The 18,706-nt window shown below is 38.9% G+C and overlaps 1 protein-coding gene across 1 annotated transcript in view; it reads right to left on the reverse strand.

Annotated features, from left to right (window-relative positions):
• The window catches only part of dock2-like (dedicator of cytokinesis protein 2), a 92,773-nt gene that overhangs the window by 12,058 nt on the left and 62,009 nt on the right, over nucleotides 1–18,706 (reverse strand). The window contains exons 27-36 of the mRNA XM_072439707.1: nucleotides 12,048–12,146; nucleotides 11,553–11,647; nucleotides 7,614–7,692; nucleotides 7,425–7,525; nucleotides 7,146–7,204; nucleotides 6,460–6,608; nucleotides 5,882–5,967; nucleotides 5,572–5,728; nucleotides 2,024–2,064; nucleotides 514–604 (exon numbers count right to left, since the gene is read on the reverse strand). Coding sequence (XP_072295808.1) covers nucleotides 514–604; nucleotides 2,024–2,064; nucleotides 5,572–5,728; nucleotides 5,882–5,967; nucleotides 6,460–6,608; nucleotides 7,146–7,204; nucleotides 7,425–7,525; nucleotides 7,614–7,692; nucleotides 11,553–11,647; nucleotides 12,048–12,146 — 957 coding nt within the window. The remainder of the gene's footprint in view (nucleotides 1–513; nucleotides 605–2,023; nucleotides 2,065–5,571; nucleotides 5,729–5,881; nucleotides 5,968–6,459; nucleotides 6,609–7,145; nucleotides 7,205–7,424; nucleotides 7,526–7,613; nucleotides 7,693–11,552; nucleotides 11,648–12,047; nucleotides 12,147–18,706) is intronic.

Genomic DNA, 18,706 nt, shown 5'->3' on the forward strand with positions numbered 1-18,706 from the left:
TTTTTAGGTGTTGGCGTCAAGTTAATTGTTCATTTTAAATCTATTTAAATAATTTACACAAAAAAAAGTAAAATCATTAGAAATTCTTCAACTTCAATGAGTCAAGCAGAACATATTTATATGTAATAATGAAGTAACAATGAGTTGGTCTGGTTTAGCCTAAGCTTTGTGCACTTCACAATACATTTAATGTGATGTGCTGTTTTCTGCATAAAATATACTGCATTAAGACATTACAAATGGCATTATGGCCTTTATGTACACCTAATGGCTGTGCTTAGTGAGAAGATTAGAGGACACTTTGGTGCTCTCTGGCTTAGTTCACACTAAAGTGCTATAAACAGAAATAAATAGAAATGCATGAAAACCATTAAAGTATCTGTAAATATAATCAAGTTCACATACACAATTATGTAACAAAATGTAGCATAAGGGCGAGCTGGAGGACGCCAGTGACTGTTTATGAGCTAAAGGACAAACTATTGACAAGTGCTTTAATATTGTCTGTTGTACCTTGAGCAGCCGGGTGTGCAGCAGGAGTGTGTACGCTGCCTCTGTGTAGTTTTCCCCCTCCAAGTGAAGGTCCCTCAGCTTGTAGAGATACCTGAACACAGCACGCCAAGACCACCTATTTAATACGCAACATAAACACATGTCCACTAGAGGCCACTGTTGGGAAGCCATTCAGGATTTCTGCAGACAGCCACATTTACATATCCGCAAATATTTGTATGAGATTTGGGTTTTACTTTCTGTTATGTAATCTAGACAGCGCGTGCCCTTGATGGATAGGTCTGAACACAATGCCACATGCTTAACAATACTTCATCAGCCTCACAAGGTCAAAAACAGCAAAGAGGACTAAACATTAATAGCTACACACATTTAGCTGGCCTCTCTGTCAAGATGCAGAGCTAAATAGCCACAGGGCCAGGTTTGATGATACAACGGAAACAATAGGTCCCGAATGTCCTTAATGAACTGTCTTGCGAGTTTTTGCTATAGATCCATTCATAGATCGATTGTTCCATTGTCTGAGATAGAGGTTTATGTTTCTCACTTTCTCAGCATTATCGCGTTTTATCTGTTCCTGTGTATTCCTCGTCTCCCCTACAGCGCACATCCACAGCCACATTATGATACTTTGCCCGGGGACAGTTTTTTTTGCCTCTGCTAGTTATGATAATCCAGGTGCTCAAAATAACAAAAACAAAAGCTTTACTGCTGTTCTTTCATTCCCAGTGGCACAATCGCACAGCAATGACAATACGTTCTTATCACAGGTAAATTGCTGTCAACACCAGAAAAATGACCCTAAATATATGATGTCACCTTTTTTCATTGAATTATTTAATGCTGATCCGTGGCGTACCGTTCAGAGTTAAGGTAATCTATTGGAATAATGTTAATTAAAGTGTGCTGCTGTGTATGTTGTGGTCAGAATATTAGGTGCTTGTAGTACATTTAATTTGGAACAGTTATTATAGATTTGTCTATGCAAATCTAAAAGTTGTTGGTAACAATTTGAGAAAAGCATTCTTGAGAGTTCAAATTGAGGATTGGGTTTAGTTTTAATCAAAGTAGAAATGCAGTCTGTTTGTTTAAACTTTGCATACTGGATTGATGAATTAAACTGTGCCATTCTAAAGTTATCATTGACTTTCCTCACACACTTACGTTCTCTTAATTGTGTCCAGTACAAACAGTGGATCAGAAGACTTCCCAGTATCTACTCTCTCTCTCTCTCTCTCTCTCTCTCTCTCTCTCTCTCTCTTACTTCAAACCGAATGTCACTCGGCCTCTCTCTCCCTCACCTCGGCTTTCCCCTGCTCTCCCCCCAGTCTGACCACGGGCTGATCCTTGGGATTTTGACATTAATTCAGTGAGACTAGTATAATCCCTTGTCAGATTATGAAGCGTGGGCACACAAAGAAATACACGTCTGGTACTCACACATTACTGCATATATGCATATAGAGAAGTCTATCAAAGTAGTAGCAGGTAAAGGTCAGTGGTAATATACCTGATGTACATCCCCTCACGGTTGATATCCTTGTAAAAATTCTGTGGGATGAAAAGAAACAAAGTAAATTAGTTCATGTGTTTGAGTGGCTAAACGGGCCATTTAATAGAGATGGTTTTCTTCATCATAGTATCAAACTGTCTTGCAACCATTAATTTCAATATCAATATTTTAGAAATCAACACGGCCCACAAATTGAAGTAAAGTTTTAGTGAAGCTCACAAATTAACTTTGATAAAAAAATAAATAACGATATACACAATGGGAACAATGCTCCCATTTTCCATGCGCTGAGTTTCAGTGTAGTTTGTTTCACAGATGTATACAGCCAGATTCATAGCTCAACTATTTACAATAGAAACAGATCAAAATACAGGGGAAAAAACAAATGGTCCGATCTGTTACATTTAACTGATATGGATGTGAGCGTAGGATGTTATACTGTTCATCCCTATGTAATATCCCAGAAGCAAAAATTTCTTGAGTGTGCAGGAGTAATAAATGTCTAATAGTAAAACTTTACAGTTTGCAGCACAAATAAACTGGAATACAATATTGCAGTTCACTGCCAAGAAATTCAAAGTACGGCTCCCCATCTCCCACAACACAAGTCTGCAATAAACCAAAGTACACAAACAGGAAATTATCTACTCAGCTACAATCTGGTGCGTCTTTGTTTTTTACAAGTTTAATGTCTCTGTACATTGTCCCTTCAAATAAAGATGTAACTAAACTAAACTTTGGTACTGTGAGTCTTCTTCTTTACGTGCTTTTGCTTCCAACTTCTTTTTATCTACAAAACTAACAATTTGTTACAGTCTTGGCTCAAGTCTCAAGTTGAGATTTTATGCTTTTTTTCGGGTGTTTTTATTATTTTTAAGTGAAGCTTTTATTGCTGAACTGCAAAATCTACATCTACAGTGAGTCTCTTTTGAGAATACTAACAGTTTGATATTGTATGCAGATATTTCACGCAATATCATGGTTTGTTTATGCAAAGGTCAGATCCATAATTGCTTGAATCAGTGCATTCAAACAGCAGTTACGTGTTTTCCCAGCGAGGGCGCCCGTCCAATTGAATGTCAGATGTTTTGGCTCAGTGGGGCAGCGCCGCAGTTGCTTTGACGGATCATTGAAAGCCGTGAAGAAAATCCAACTTCACAGTGTCTTTGGAAAATAAGTAAACATTAAAGTACCCCACTGTTCAATACAATATTCAGTATCAGATACCTATTATCACTTCTGTGGATGCAGATGCTATTTTGAGCGGAGATATTTTTTAAAGAAAGCACAGGCAAAAATTATCCTTTGAAAATGAACTATCAAATGCCATTATATTTTCAGGCAGACTATAATATATTAATATAGCATGCACTCAATATGACCAATTATACTAGTAATCTTCTTTCCTTGAGCTTTCCCTTCATGAGAGCTGCTACAAATGCAGATTTAGCCTTTATCCATCTTATTTATTTTATATTAAAATGTATATGAAATAACTAATAATAAACGCTTACTTTTTTATTTTATTTTTAAATTCAAATGCATTAAGAACAGAACTTCCTGCTCACTTATATCAATGACAAATATTGAGATTTTCAGGGATGCATTTCCTCAGATGGAATGAGACTCGCAGCTAAAATGAACGGTCAGATTGATCTGTGTCTCAGTCTGAATTGAGTTCTTCACAAGAATCAATCCGGACAGACTTGCCAAAAAAATACTTCACGCTGATTGGGCGAATTGTCAGAACAGCAACAACTAATGAACAAAGTGCCAATGTGTGAACGTTTTTGAAAACAAAATAGTCGTAGGGTCGTAGGGTCGTCGGCGCCGTTTGTTTTGGTTTGGCTTGTTTTTATTTCTGCCCAAACCACAATACTGCTCTGTGATTGGTTCCAGTCCTGCCTACAGGCCCTAAATGCCATGTGATTGGCCCGTTACACCACTGATGCGGACTGCAAATCAGCAGGAGCCAAATAAGATGGATTCTCAAGAGTTTGTGAACTCTTGAGTTAAAAATTAATTTTGCTGGCAAGGTTAAGTTAAAATAGTAGAAGTGGACAGGGCTGAAATATTGTTAGAATATATATTTGAACTAAATTAAGAACTAAGTGTTGAAAATTGCCCAGTACATATTGAAAACATGCTTAGTCTGAAGTTTTTGCAAGTTTCTTTGATGAGAAGTTTTATGGGCTGTATGCATTAAGACTACATTTAAAATGTATATACGATTTTAACAGACAAAGAGTATCACACACTTCAAAGGATTGTGTTCTTAAATTTGAACCATTATATGAATAACTCAAATGAGTTGTAAATCACTGTGTGGGGAAGCAAAGCAAATGGTACATCTTATATTTGCCTGTGTGCATTTCCTCATAGTTCAGAGGTTGCATGGGAAAAGAGAGAGTGTTAGAGCTTTCCTGCCTGGAGGAGACTTTATTTTCAGCCGGCCAAACAAAAGAAAGATAATAAGAAATGCATAACAGCCACAGGCAACAAACGAAACACGTTGACCATTGTATGTACCAGAACCTTATAACCCAGGGGCTGGTGAGAACGTAAAAGATATTAAAAGCTTTCCATTGTTATAATTGATCCTGTGGTGCATCAAAACATTCAGAGAAAAAACACATACTGCACATGAAGTGACTGTATTAAGTATTAGTATAGTAATGACAGAAGTAATTGCAGTAGCAGTCCAACAGTAGATAATCAGACAAGAATAGCTTAAGTTGAGGTTAAATATACACAACTGGCAAAAGGATTCATCTCTCAACCTAAAGGCATTGTGGGTGAGCCTTAGGAGATCACATGAAGGAGGCGTGTGGAACAGACAGGAGCTGATGCAAACGGCTGCAAAGTAAGAAAGAAAAACAAGAGACCAGCTCTCTGTTTTCAAATGGATTAGTCATCGGAGAAATTAAATGAGAAGAAGGAATACAAAGGAGTTGACATGAAAGACGGTGATCCGAGTGATCGCTGCATAATAAACTCTTCAATCAGCTGCTTTGGTGCATCCAAATCATCCATTAATAACGAGGGTCATTCTGAATATGGAAGTCAGAAGCCTGAAGGAGAACTCTTTCACAAAGGTAAAGTAAGTATGATGCCAAGGAAATCAGTGCAGAGTTGAAAAATGTGCGTCATACAGTGGAAAGTTTTAGGCAAAGTAATAACATTTCCATGAAGACAAGCAGGTGACGGACCCTCCACCAAAGTGGGCCTTTAATCTATCTATCATGAAACTGTTCTTTAAATAGCTTTTCTGTAATTCACCATTTGAATTCACCAGTCCTTTAGATAGAGTAGGATTTCTACCTCTATCTAAAGGACTGGTGAATTCAAATGGTGAATTACAGAAAAGCTATTTAAAGAACAGTTTCATAGTAGAGTAGGATTTCTACCTCTGTCACATTTCTAACTGAAACGTCACTGCACAGTTACCCCTGAGAGATCCATAATCTACTTGACTCTCAGCCTGAGCCAAGGACATTTCAGCCAGTTCATTGTTATGTGTTTTTTTTCAAGATGGCGGGACGTACCAGGAGATTGACAGTGCAGCTCATGCGGTTGTTACGGCTGTCATCGCTCATCACAGTGCGGTAGTCCAGAAGACGGATGAGGAGTCCTTTGACCAATGCAACAAAGTGCTCCACTTGGGGCTGAAGCGTGTGTTTTTCTGCTGCGCAGTCGAGCAGGCTGATGGACACAAGAATCAAGGTTAATTGCATGCAATGTTTTTGTTAGAATTTAAATCCCATTGCATTTCCCATAACACTGACACCCCATGAATAAAAAATGAAAGTGTCAAATATATAATAGGAAAAAAATGAGCTGTTATTGTTAACTTACATAGTTTCCAGCAGTTGCATGTAGCGTTCATCTCCACCGCCTCCTTCCACCTCATAATCCAGTTTCTGTATGATCTCATTCTCAAACTGATGGGATATATAAATAAAGACACAAGGGAAAAGGGGAGCAAACACACAGAGTAAAAATTTATACTGCAAAAACATGTCTGATCTCACAATGTAAGATATAGCACTGAAACCCTGGTTATGGGATGTGTAACTGCCCCTAGTGTAGCGTCATGTGTAGATACAGGCATTACTTTTTCTATCCAACAATATTTAATATTTTATTTCACTTGCAATCTCAACCTTTTCTTCTTCTTCTGCCACTTCCCCGTGGGGAGTGGGACAGGCACACCGATGACCTGTGAACCCAGAAGATCCTCAACTCCCTGGAGAAACAGTCCCTACTCCATCTGGACTGTGAACATTGCTTCATCTGTTTTTCACTGTCACCCCTCAAGGCGACTACTGTTGTGATTTTTGGCGTTAAAAAAATAAATTGAAGTGAATTTTCTGTACAATCGCAGTGTAAATTGCTGAATGTTTTGTGCATATGTTTTGCGTGTGTGGTCCCACCTTGTTGAAGTGTCCTGAATGCTCATGATCGCAGGTGATCATGTCAAAGAAGATGGGGATTGTGGCTCTTCTCAGCTCTTCCTCTGGGATCAGCGTCATCTCCAGGATTGGACCGACCATGTCAGGGATGAAGCAGATCTTATGATTGCCTAAAAAAAGCGGAAAATAAATGACATATGTGCAAATCATACGTAGTGCCGGCCAATATATACTGCACTTAAGACCAAAACATCTAGATGAATCTATCAATAAAATGTAGTTGTAGTAATTTTTGTAGTTACTGTATATGTCAAGATTTTCAGAAGACTCAGTCAATCAATTAGAACAATCATACAATGTGTGCATAAATATTGGAATATTACATTATACTATTGTCATTTTGACTTTGCATACTTGCACAAATGCCATCAAAACTAAACCTCGACCAGAGCAAGGTCTGCAGCAGGACTAAACTGGGCTCAAACCAGAACCAAACACATGTTTTTCTATGTTTTCTAGTGTAGTAAAAACATGTAAAATGAAAAAAAGAAAAACTAATAAACATTATTTATTTTCATAAAGTTTATTGGCTACAAAGGAATGTATTGGGATTTTAAGAACTGCTTTCTTTTATTGCATAAAATGTACTGTTGATTTGAATGAACAGCCTGCATGAATCATAAATCATAAATGTCGAAATTTCATACCTAGTTTGTACCATATGTCTCGGATTGCAAAGCCAATCAGTAGTCTCATATCTCCATATCTGAAAGACAGAAAATGTAATGCAGTGAGGAGATGTGTTTAATCGATAGCTTATATCCATTGTGAGGCCCGATGGGAGAGATAACACTAAAGTAATCCAGCGGCAGTGGGCGTGTAGCTAATGCACATCCCAAAATAAATCATCAATCACTGAGCGCTTCAGTAGAACAAGGTGAAAAGTGCTGGTCAATAAGCAAATTATATAGGATTTTGAATCTCACCTTGCCAGTATCTTGTGCCTCTTGGTGGGAGAGAAGTGCTGAAGCTGCAATGACTCCTGGGTAATAAATGCCACGGCCAAGTGGAAGTAGTTATTCCAGAGCTAGACAGGGAGCAAAAGTGAGACAGGAGCTCAAGTGAAGAGATAGATCCAGACTGGAAACACGTGGGAGAAATTACGGCGGACTGACCTGCACTTCAAAGTTATTATCATTCAGGAACTTCTGGTTCATGGTGTCGGCATAAATGTTGATGGCTCTGAGAAAAACTCTAAAGAGAGAAAATACATGTGTTAAATTAACATATGTACTTGATTTGTTTTTTAATGAATGGAATCCAAATTAATTTCTCAAATGTCTTCTAATCATTATTTTACACACCATACTGACTTAACCATGTGCAATTCCGTCATATGTGCAATTACTGTTGTGATTCATGTGCAATTACTGTGAAATTCATGTGCAATCTATGTGCTGTCGTGACACATATTCATGTGCAATTACTGTCGTGATCACATGCAATGGTATTTATGTATTTATTTATTTGTCTATGGGAGTTTTTGTTTATAGGAGATCTTCTACTGAAAGTGTTTTTCAGACTTCCTATAAGTGATCTGTTCTTTTCTTCTGTATCTACCTCTGTATCTACCTGCGTTGCACCAATGAAATTTCCCCATGTGGGACAATAAAGGAATATCTTATCTTATCTTAATTTGTTCTGACAAAACATTTTGGCCCTGCAATCTGCTCCAGTTTCAGGTCAAGAACATGAAAATAATATGTGACATAACAAATTACATATTCCCTTTGGACTAAATGCTCTGTTTTTATTAAATTGAATTGAACTGAATCATTCCAGGACAAAAAAGAAATCAACATCTGAATAGGGTGTCATCTTTTCCAGAATCTGCTGTACTTTTCCCAAATTACAAATGATTGCAAACGAAATCTCCTAGACTGAGAAAAAGGTGAGATAAAGCATCTGTTTGTCCTTTTTGTGATTACACTTTGGTCTGCTTGGCTGCGAGTGCACACAGACCCGAGGTTTTCCTTCAGATTCACAACTTCTGTCAGAATGATAGATCAAGACCATACTTCAGCACGCATTATAAGAGGTATACTGGGGAGTTGTGACGTTTGCATTTCCACACCTAAATGGCACACCTCAGTGCAATTGCTTTCAAGCCCAACCACTTTCTATCTATCATCATTACCACACCGTCCCATCGCCTTCGCCTCCCACGTGCTTTTTCCATTTACGCGAGGCTTTCTCTTTGCTACATTTCTATTTGTTTTTACATTTATTTTATGTCATATTCTGCTTTCCGGCATGGTATGATACAGCAGTGGTTTTAAGACTTGATATGGGCCAGACAGGGAGTACATAGGCAAGCTTATTTCAGATACAATTTGAAATATTTCCTGTGTATGATTAGATTTGTGCATTTTTGTTCTTGCTTAGTTGAGTTTATCAGTTTGGCAGTGATGTTTGGCTGTTTTTAGCTGGTTTGGTTATAAATAGGATGTAAAGATTTTGCGTTTCATCAGTAATAGTCACAATATAATCGAAAAAAATTGCAACATTTTTAAGTAATTTCAATCCAATCAAAATTCAAAAAGGTTTTATCCAGATGTATATGTCACGTTAACTTCATCCTTTGTAATATGATTAAAAAAGCTGTCACATACTAAAAGAATTGTAACATTTTAGACAACAGTAATGAAAAATATAGCCGCAAGCGGCAATGATCAGCCCTCGCCACGCCGCCGCCACGCCGCAAGAGGAGGGGGCGCTAACGCGCCCCAATTGTTCTTTTAGTACGCCTACTGCTGAATCTGTGACGCTGTCACATCTTCTTCCCTTTGTTTTACCATCAAAAAGCAATTTTATTTTGAATTCTTGGCAAAATGTGCGGCTTTGCCGCACAGACACCGTGTCTCTTTGAATGAAAATGTGGATAACTTTTGATGGTCCACCCCTGAAGATGAGTCTCACCAAATTTCAGGTTAATAGGGCTAACGCCCTGGGAGGAGTTTGTGAAAGTCTAAAGTGTAAACATGTTCTGGCGATTTCCCCATTGGAATAACATGGAAGGTTTTGGTCATCGCTACGGCAACGCCATAACAATTATTGAGTCATTGACTTTTTTGATGGGGCCAAAATTGAGTTGTGTGTCAAATTTCATATAATTTCGCAAAACTAAATATTTAACCTCCATATAAAATCTGTAGGGGGCGCTGTGGCTCCAAATTAATTTATTTCACTTCAAGTAGGTTTAGGGCAAAGAGTTTAACAACTGATTCTAATTTGACGCAATTCGGACTTTATCTGCGCAAACGGCAGAGATGTAAAATTTGGGAGATTTCTGAAATTCTTGCTACAGTTTGCGGCTTCGCCGCACAGAGACCGTGACAGGTATCAATGTAATTTGAATAACTTTTGATGTCCCACTCCTCAGTAGCATTTTCATCAAATTTCAGCTTTTTAGGGCCAACGCCCTGGGAGGAGTTCGTAAAAGTACGACGTTTGGAAAAACTCCGAAGTCATGTTTAGCCATTTTTGAAGCAATATGGCCGACATTTGGTTGGGCGGACGGCGTTGCCGTAATAATATTTTTTACTTCACTTGTCACCATCTACCTCTGCGCCAAATTTCATGATTATACGATCAGATTTTTTTAGGGTCATTTCCCATCTCTCAATGCAATTTTGGTACATTTGGGGGCGCTGACGCGCACATTTTTTTTTATTTTAGAAAAGGGAAATAGCCAGAATGTAGAGAGGCACGATTTTTAGAGGTGTGCAAATTTTTGTGACTTTTCGTCAATGTTCACTGGGTGAAAAATAGGGGGGTTGGTCCCGAGAAGAAAGAAAGAAAGAAGAAAGAAGAAAGAAAGAATAATATTCCGATGCGAAAACAATGTTTCCCATTTTTCAAATATCATAAACTATACATTTTCTGAAAGCGCTCGCGCTTTCCTACCTCATGGTGTGGGTCCCTGGTCGCTGACGGGTACTTTCGATAATTTTGAGTGGGCTCCGCCTACTTTGTGTTTTTGGCCCTCTATACAGTAATAATGTTCAATTTTTGCATTACATGCTTATATGCACGGAACATGCAAGAGATGGGGAACATATTCGTGAGCTACTTAGCGCAAATGAGTACTTTATAAGGCGGTCGTCATCCCAATGTAAAGTGCTCGTTTAGTGCGCACTTTTGCACGGGCTTCGCCCGTTTACAACGGTAATGTTCCATTTTCCTACTACTAATTAGTATGCACGGGGCGTGCATGAGTGAAGGAGTGCGTTAGTGAGTGTTTGGAAGTGGGCGGGTGGACTACGTGCGCACTTTCGCAGCCGTGCTTCGCACGGCCTTACGAGATTAATGGGCCTCTCGCCAGCTTGTGGCGCTCGGGCCTAATAAATGATAAAAAAAATGTCTTTGTTGTTTGGTCATGATGTCAATAAGGCCTTAGTTATTTTATTACTTGGTTTACAAATCCGCCGCACTTAGATTATTGATTTATACAATATCAATAAAATGATTTTTTATCTTTTTTTTTTTATAAAGTACCGCCGACAAAGCAAAATAGCATTAAATTAAATGTAAAAGGCGGTATTAAGTCAAAATACAAGAGCGCGTGAAGCAATATCTCTATTTATATTTCGTCCGCCTGTGCAATATATTTCATTAAAAAATCCGTAAACCAAGTAATAAAATAACTACGGCCTAATCGTGAATAATCATTAAATCACCACGTATCTTCTCACAATAAATCATACCGCTAACGTCCCTAGTTACAAAAGCAAATATTTACTGACTTCTTTGACCGCTTTATCATCACTGTATTCATAAAGACATAACAATACCCATAGGTGTACATTTAAAACCACACAAGTGGAATGCTTTCAATTAAACACACTTCTGCAGCATTTCGTCAGCATTTTCGCTTTTAGTGTGGCTTTGATTTACTGTCTCCGTCTTATTCCTCTGTGTATTTTTACGGATAAGCTAGTCACAGCGAGTCTCCAAAGCAATTTCAAAATATCAATGCTTTCTGGGCAATAAATAAGGTGCTGTGGGACGCCAGGAGGCCCCCAGGGAGCCACGGCGCAAAGACTGGACCATACCTGTTCTGGACCATGATCATAGCCATCCAATCAGACGGATAGACATGTTTTCGAATCAGTTCTTTGAAGAGTAGAAAGGATTCCATCAGAAAGTCCTACAAGGAAAGACCAGCAAAAACAACGGTTAATTGCTTCGACTAAATTAAAAACAAATTTAGGTATTGTGGAAAGTTAAATTAAAACGGGGGATGCACACAGTGATGGTAAATATTTTCTCACGACACGATTGAGAACTTTACAATTTCATGTCAACTTCTAACTTGTTCTGACGTTGTGTAAATGCTCTGGTTCTGATTCATGACGTGATTTTCAGCTCATTTTAATGCTTATTTTAATAACATTTTAATGACTTGAGGTGCTGAACGTCAAAAACGAAGACGGCCTACAAGTCTACTTTTATACTACTACTGCTACAACAGCCATAAATTGTGTGTACTATAATGTATAGCATAGTCAGTGGGTTGTTACACAAAGGTAGAGTGTAGCAGAACTTACCACAAGGTCAGAGTTCCTTGTGAAGGTCTCCAGGTACGCAGTGTAGTGCTGGTCCCTCATCTGGCTGAGGATGGCGGTCATGCATGCCATCACTCTGGACTGGAGACACCACAGAGACATTTACAGGTAAATACACCGACTCACAGTTAATGAGGACACAGGGCAACGCGGTGGAGGATTTTCTGCATAAAACCCAAGTGTTCGAATCTCTATATTTAATTTGTCACTCGGGGGCTCAGGAGAGATACCCGGAGAAGGATGGATCCCCCCGGCCACTTTGCAGCTGACTAATGTGCGACCAAATCTATGCGAGCCCAAACAACAACAACATCATTATCACGTCCTGCCTACAGGATTTGGACCAAAGTGCGGCGCTTTGAAAGATGCTATACATATTTATCGACAAGCTCCAACAACTGTGATTCACACTATTAACATAATTAATGGGACAATGGGACGACTGCAGAGCCAGTTACCACAGTTGAATGGTGGAAAACTTTACATATTTATACGAGAAGAGCAAGGAGGATGTGCTGTTGCTTAGACTATCACAGTTTTGTGCAATTATTATGCAGCAAATAGGCCAAACATTTAGTTTCTTACTGCATGGTGAATATTTTACTCTAAGATATTGTCAATTAAGTACTCACTCACTCAGTAAAAAAGAAAAGGTTATGCTGCAAAAAAATTGGACTTTGGACGTCCAGAAGATGAAAGAGAGGGGGATAGAGAGGAGAAGGGGAAACAGCAGGGAAAGTCAGATCTTCTTGAAAGATTTGGATTGGGGAAGTAACTTTGAAGAAGAAGATGTAGCTAAGCACCATAACTCACTGAGCTGGATTAAAGGAAATCATTTGATGAAGTCAGTGGTTGCCCAAAGGAAAAGAGGGCAACCTAGAGATATTTAAAGTGAGAGCAACAGAGAAGAGGAAGATTCTGAAGAATATGATACATGTGAAGTATGGCTGGCACATACACTATACACACAGGCAAGGACCAAATAATGATCATTTAAACCTTCTGATACACACACTGTACACACCAAATATGTTTGCATCATCAACTTTGTCAGATGAAAGATTAATCACATTATAACAACCTTTTTATATATTTAATAGCATTTGCATGTACATTTTATAAAGGTATTCACAGAGGTGCTCGGGTTGTGGTAAAAGTTTCAGTGTTTGTTGAAGTATTTTGTCTTCACACTCACCGTAACTGTTTGTTGTTTTTTCTATTTTGGGTTTTATATTCAGTTGTATCTATTATGTTTTGTTAAATGTATGACATCCATAAAACAAATTTAAATTAAAAAAGACATTTCAAAAAAGGCACAAGTTCTTTATGAAGATTAAATTGTTCATACAATAAATGCAGAACTTTATAAAGTGACTTTGGCAGTTTTCGTTTAGTCGTTTCAGATCTTAAATGTTTTAAATACAAATGGCTGTGCTCCTCTGTGAAATGATGACGTAACACACATTTTTCCTGGGCAGAAGACTTTCCCACTCACATTTTAAAGTGATGGATTATGTATCATCCGCTCTGCTCTCTGTTCCTTCCCATGTTGATCCCCGACAGAAGTCTAAAACTCACTTGTCTTAACAAAGTGTTTCTAAAATTTGCTCAAACATCTCAGACGATACGACATTTACTAAATGTACTACTTTAGGTACTTTTATTCTGGGGCGTCGAGTTGGAGCCAGCCCTTTACCCCCCCAGTCTGTAGGGGCCCTCACAAAATCTATATTGTACATTGTTCAAATAAAGAGTAAGGCAGGCCAACCAAGAAATGTTTTACCTGCAGGGTGCCAAATGTTTTTTGCCTTTATTTTAAAAATGTTTGCTAAATTAAAGCAGAGGTTTCATTAATTCAATTTTAAGGAGTAACCTTTGGGTTTTATAAAAATCACACACTAATCTTCACCCCAGGACAATGTATTGATTATTCATGAGTTTGAGCTTCCCAAATATCTTGAGGACATTTGCCCCTTCAATACATCGAACAAAAAGATTCAAAGGTAGTTTATCTAGACAATAAGGGATTACACAAACCCATTAAAAATACATAATACTTTTGTTTTGAATTGTTAATTGCTGAAAGCCATAGAAATGTCCTGCTGAGAGTCGACCTTGAGTGTCCCAAAAGGCATCTAAAAAACATTTCGTGTCATGGCATGTTCTAAATCAGATCAGAACTAGAAAAGAAAGAAAGGCATGAGTTTCACCATTTTAAACCATGTGTCTCCCTAAGGTTCCTGCACCACCATTTGAGACCCATTGCCTCATTCCATTGTAATTGGCCTCAGAGGAGGTTGGTTCATTACCATCGCATCCTTACACTTGAAGGACTTTTTCCTTTTAACCAGCACATACAGAGGGTGGTATGTGGCGTTATAGTTGGACATGTAAATCTGCTGCCCGGTGCAGTGCGGTGACAGACAGGCAGAGACAGGGAGCTGAGAGCGGTGCCTTATGCAACACACAGCAGCAGATTAGTGACAGAAAAGGGCACAGATGCTGACGCGCTCCACATCCCCTCATCCCCTCATCTCTGCTTCGTATTCTTTTCATTTATCTGCTCATTCCGCCACTCTAGTTACTCAGCTCATGTTAAAAGCCCTCATTTTAATACTCCAAATTCACCAATATGATGGTCTAAAATCTACATTATGGATATATGTATTATCTATCTAGCAAAGTGGTTTTACACAAGGCGTAGTCCGGTACAAAGATGATCAATAAAAGTAATGATAATGGATTCAGTTTATATAGCCCTTTCCTTGGCATGGAAAGAGCTTCACTAAAGTCCATTATTCATTCACTCACTCTACAGTCGGACGCTGGTGGGGGTAAGATAATTCTACAGCCACAGTTGCCCTGAGGCATGACTGACAAAGATGTGGAAGCCGTGCTGTGCCAAAGGCCTCTCCAAAGTTGCCCGGGAACAAAGTCGTGCTTAACGGCACAAAAGCAGAAGGAAAAAAACCCAAAGGAAATCCTGTTGGTGGAAAAATACCTCTTTTCGGTAACATTTTATAAAACTACACTTTTAATAACCTTAATAAAGCATGAAAAAAGACTTATTTTGCATGATTCCACATTTGTAACTACCCTAAGACATAACTACTGACTTTAACCCACTAACTAACAAGTTACTAAGCCTGAATCATGCTTAATAAACCATTTATTCATTGTGAATTGAGGTTAGTTAACATTTAGTACCATCTTTTCAAATCCAGCCTGCATACTTTGTGCCAGACCCAAGCCCAGACAAAAGCCTCCTGTATTTGTGCAGAATATTCGCACACAAACCCAACGGTTGGTGGCTCAATTCCAACCGCAGACAGGAGCATATTATTCTGACCTTACGTTGCCGCTGTGTGATTGTGCTGCGCGTGTGATTGAACGTGGTTGGAGGGCTGATGGTGCAGATTGGAAGGGATGCTGTCATAAGAAGACTGTGGCGTGTAAATGATAGCGACATGAAAGTAGCAGCAGCAGTGCAGCTCGTGGCTAAATAATATTGAGGCTTTATTGATAAAACATAAAGCAAATAATTATCAATTTATTCGTGTTGCTGTGATGAAAGAAAATATGGTGAAAGGACACATTTGTTTCCAGAGTGTGTTCCAGTCGTTTAAGAGAAGGGCCACGGCACTAATCGGGCCGGCACTTGACAAGATTGCACTGTGTTTACAAATGCTTTCATACGTTAGTTTAAATGCATCCCGGCTGCAAGGGACCGCAGCGTGAACAGGCACAGAATGAAACGTGGACGGCAGCGCTGAGGAAATAACAGGAGCAAATAAATGCTTTCATCTACTGTAAGGGAACATAATAACAGCCATCAATTCAAATAATACAAAATCAGGGCTATTCAGCACAGTGCATTTACCGTTATCGCCAGCCTGTACTCTGCCCCCCTCCACTGCCTCTCTCTTTTTCTCTTGTTCCCTTTTATGGCTTCCCCCCAGGTAAGAAGTCATTACTGTGCTCTCAACAGCAATTTTTCATCAGTTTAAAAAAAAAAAGAAAAAGGGGGCATGTAAAGGAAAGAGGGTGTTGTTGAAAGCCTGCCGAGTGTCGCCGCACCCGCAGAAACATCCTCGACCCGCGTGTTACTCTTGGGGCAGGAGGAACAGCGAGAGCAGCAGAGATGTAATTAAACTAGTTCTCTCTTGCTTCAGGTATGTTTGAGAGAGAAAAAGAAAGGAGGTGACATCAGTACAATAGGTTTCCGTGTTTAGCGCCGAGCGACGAGACTTGTAATGAGTTATGCTGCAGTTATAGTACTTGAATGATGAAAGCTGTTTTTACTTTTACCTGAGTAACTTTTGCCGTTCAAACAGATATGTAATGCAAGAAGTATGTAAGAATGTTATAAGATAAGATGTGCCTTTATTTGTCCACACAATGGGGACATTTCGGTGTTGCACGCAAGTAGATACAGAAGGAAAAGAACAGATAACTTATAGGAAGCTTTAAAAAAAACACTCTTAATAGAAAAAACTCTTACATTATCTAAAGCGTAAGCTGAATTCAACTGTTTCATCCAACTAAAGACACATTCAAATATGTCTTTATGCGTTTCTCTAGTATAGTCTATTTGTAGAGCACAATTCGAACACAAAGTAATTCAAGGTGCTTTATCTTACAGGAAAAGATGCATTACAATTACAATACGAACCAGATAAAACCTTAAATCATCATTATTCATTCATTCATTTTCTACCGCTTTTTCCCTTTCGGGGTCACGGGTCCCTGTGACTTTGGGCCGTAGGCGGGGAGCACCCTGGACAGTGGCCAACTCGTCGTAGGGCCAACACCATAAAAAATCATTATACAATTATATAAAAAGAAGAATGCAGACAAGATTTTTTTTTTTTTAGTCCAATGCTAAACAAATAATGTTTTTAACCTGATGTGATTGATAAACAACAACACACAAAAATCAAACAAAATAGGTTCATTGACTTCAAACTGTAGAACTGATTCCCTGTCACACCCTTGTTTATGTTTTATTTTTAAAAGGCTATTTGATGTAGGTGGATTGTGGTCAAAAGTGGACAAAAGGATCAAGCATGGATGAAAAGCTCATAAAAGTAGTTTGTGCATATTCATTGTCATTTGGATGCCTCCTGTGTACTTTTACTCTTGGACTACACTGAAAGTTTACAAACTCATTATAACGAACTGGAAAATGAACAGATTGCGTGCGTTCCTTTTTTTTGCTGAGACGTACAGTAAACCGCCCATCCAATTACCACAAAGATGAAGAAAACGAAACATAACGACGGCTCAGTATTTCAACCCATAGAATACTCTTGCTTTGGTGCGCTGGCCTCTATCCAACTATGCAAAGTGCACAACTACCATTTGCTCTCTTTGTACTAGACGTCATTGGAAACACAAAGCAAGGTGAGACAATCACTTTGCATCAGTCATTTATCTCCAGCTATGGTCAAATGCTGGACGGACAGAGGCGCGTAGCGTGTATCAGGGGATGACTCAGAGAACACAAAGTCCAAAAGCAATATTTCATTCGCTGCATACATACCAACTGTGCACGGGCAGGCATAACTCAAGCCACTTACATAAGCAGTCCTTTTCAGCTACGCTCACGACGCTAAAATGACTGTTACCAACTCCAAACTAAATATTACATGATGAAAACAAACTAGGACCACGCCTTCCCATCAAAACACGCCCGTATAAGGCGTCGTTGCGTAATTGGTTATTGTACGTGGGTAAAATATGCAAGTCGTGACAGATGAGGAAATTAATTTATGGTGCGACTCCAGCCGTGCGTGAAAACAAAGGACTCAATATGAAACGTAATTAGAATGAAATGTCACACTGCGTTTAGTCATACTTTTGTTTCTAATTGTTTGTTTTACTCGCTGCAAAGTTAACTATTAACTGGTGAGAAGAAATGATGAGCCAAGGCCAGTTATGAAAGATTGAGTAAACAACGAATAAACATGGCACAAAATAAGAGCAGCTATGATGATGTCATTTCTATAATTCTATATTAGCAGATTTAAATAGTTTTTCTTTTTGATTGTACATAGGTTGTTTTATGTTGCACTATATCACCAAAGCAAGTTCTTATGTTTGTGAATTATGTTGGCGGCAATAAATCTTCTCTGATTCTGATAATTATTTGGCATGGAAAAGACAGGAGAACAGACAGGACACATTTTATTTATACAGGCCTGGCACTAGCACAAAGACTGCCCTAAATCCTATTGTCCTCGGGGATGTTTAAAAAGCCAAAGAGTGAATGAGGTTTTGAGAAAGGGCAAATGATACAGGGCAGTGTCAGTTCAGCCCATGGGGTGAATGTATTGAATGTATTGAGGCTGCAGACCCAGGGAGAGAGGCAATAGTGGCCACAAAGCTAAAGATATAAATAAAGTGACTGATAGGAGTGTGCATTTGTGTGTGTGTGTGTGTGTATGTGTGTGTGTGTGTGTGTGTGTATGTGTGTGTGTGTGTGTGTGTGTGTGTGTGTATGTGTGTGTGTGTGTGTGTGTGCATGTGTGTGTGTGTGTGTGTGTGTGTGTGTATGTGTGTGTGTGTGTGTGTGTGTATGTGTGTGTGTGTGTGTGCATTTGTGTGTGTGTGTGTGTGTGTGTGTGTATGTGTGTGTGTGT

Source organism: Eucyclogobius newberryi, unplaced genomic scaffold (assembly GCF_026437365.1).
Source record: "Eucyclogobius newberryi isolate DKJ021-1_F unplaced genomic scaffold, fEucNew1.0.hap1 SCAF_11, whole genome shotgun sequence".
Taxonomy (NCBI): Eukaryota; Metazoa; Chordata; class Actinopteri; order Gobiiformes; family Gobiidae; genus Eucyclogobius; species Eucyclogobius newberryi.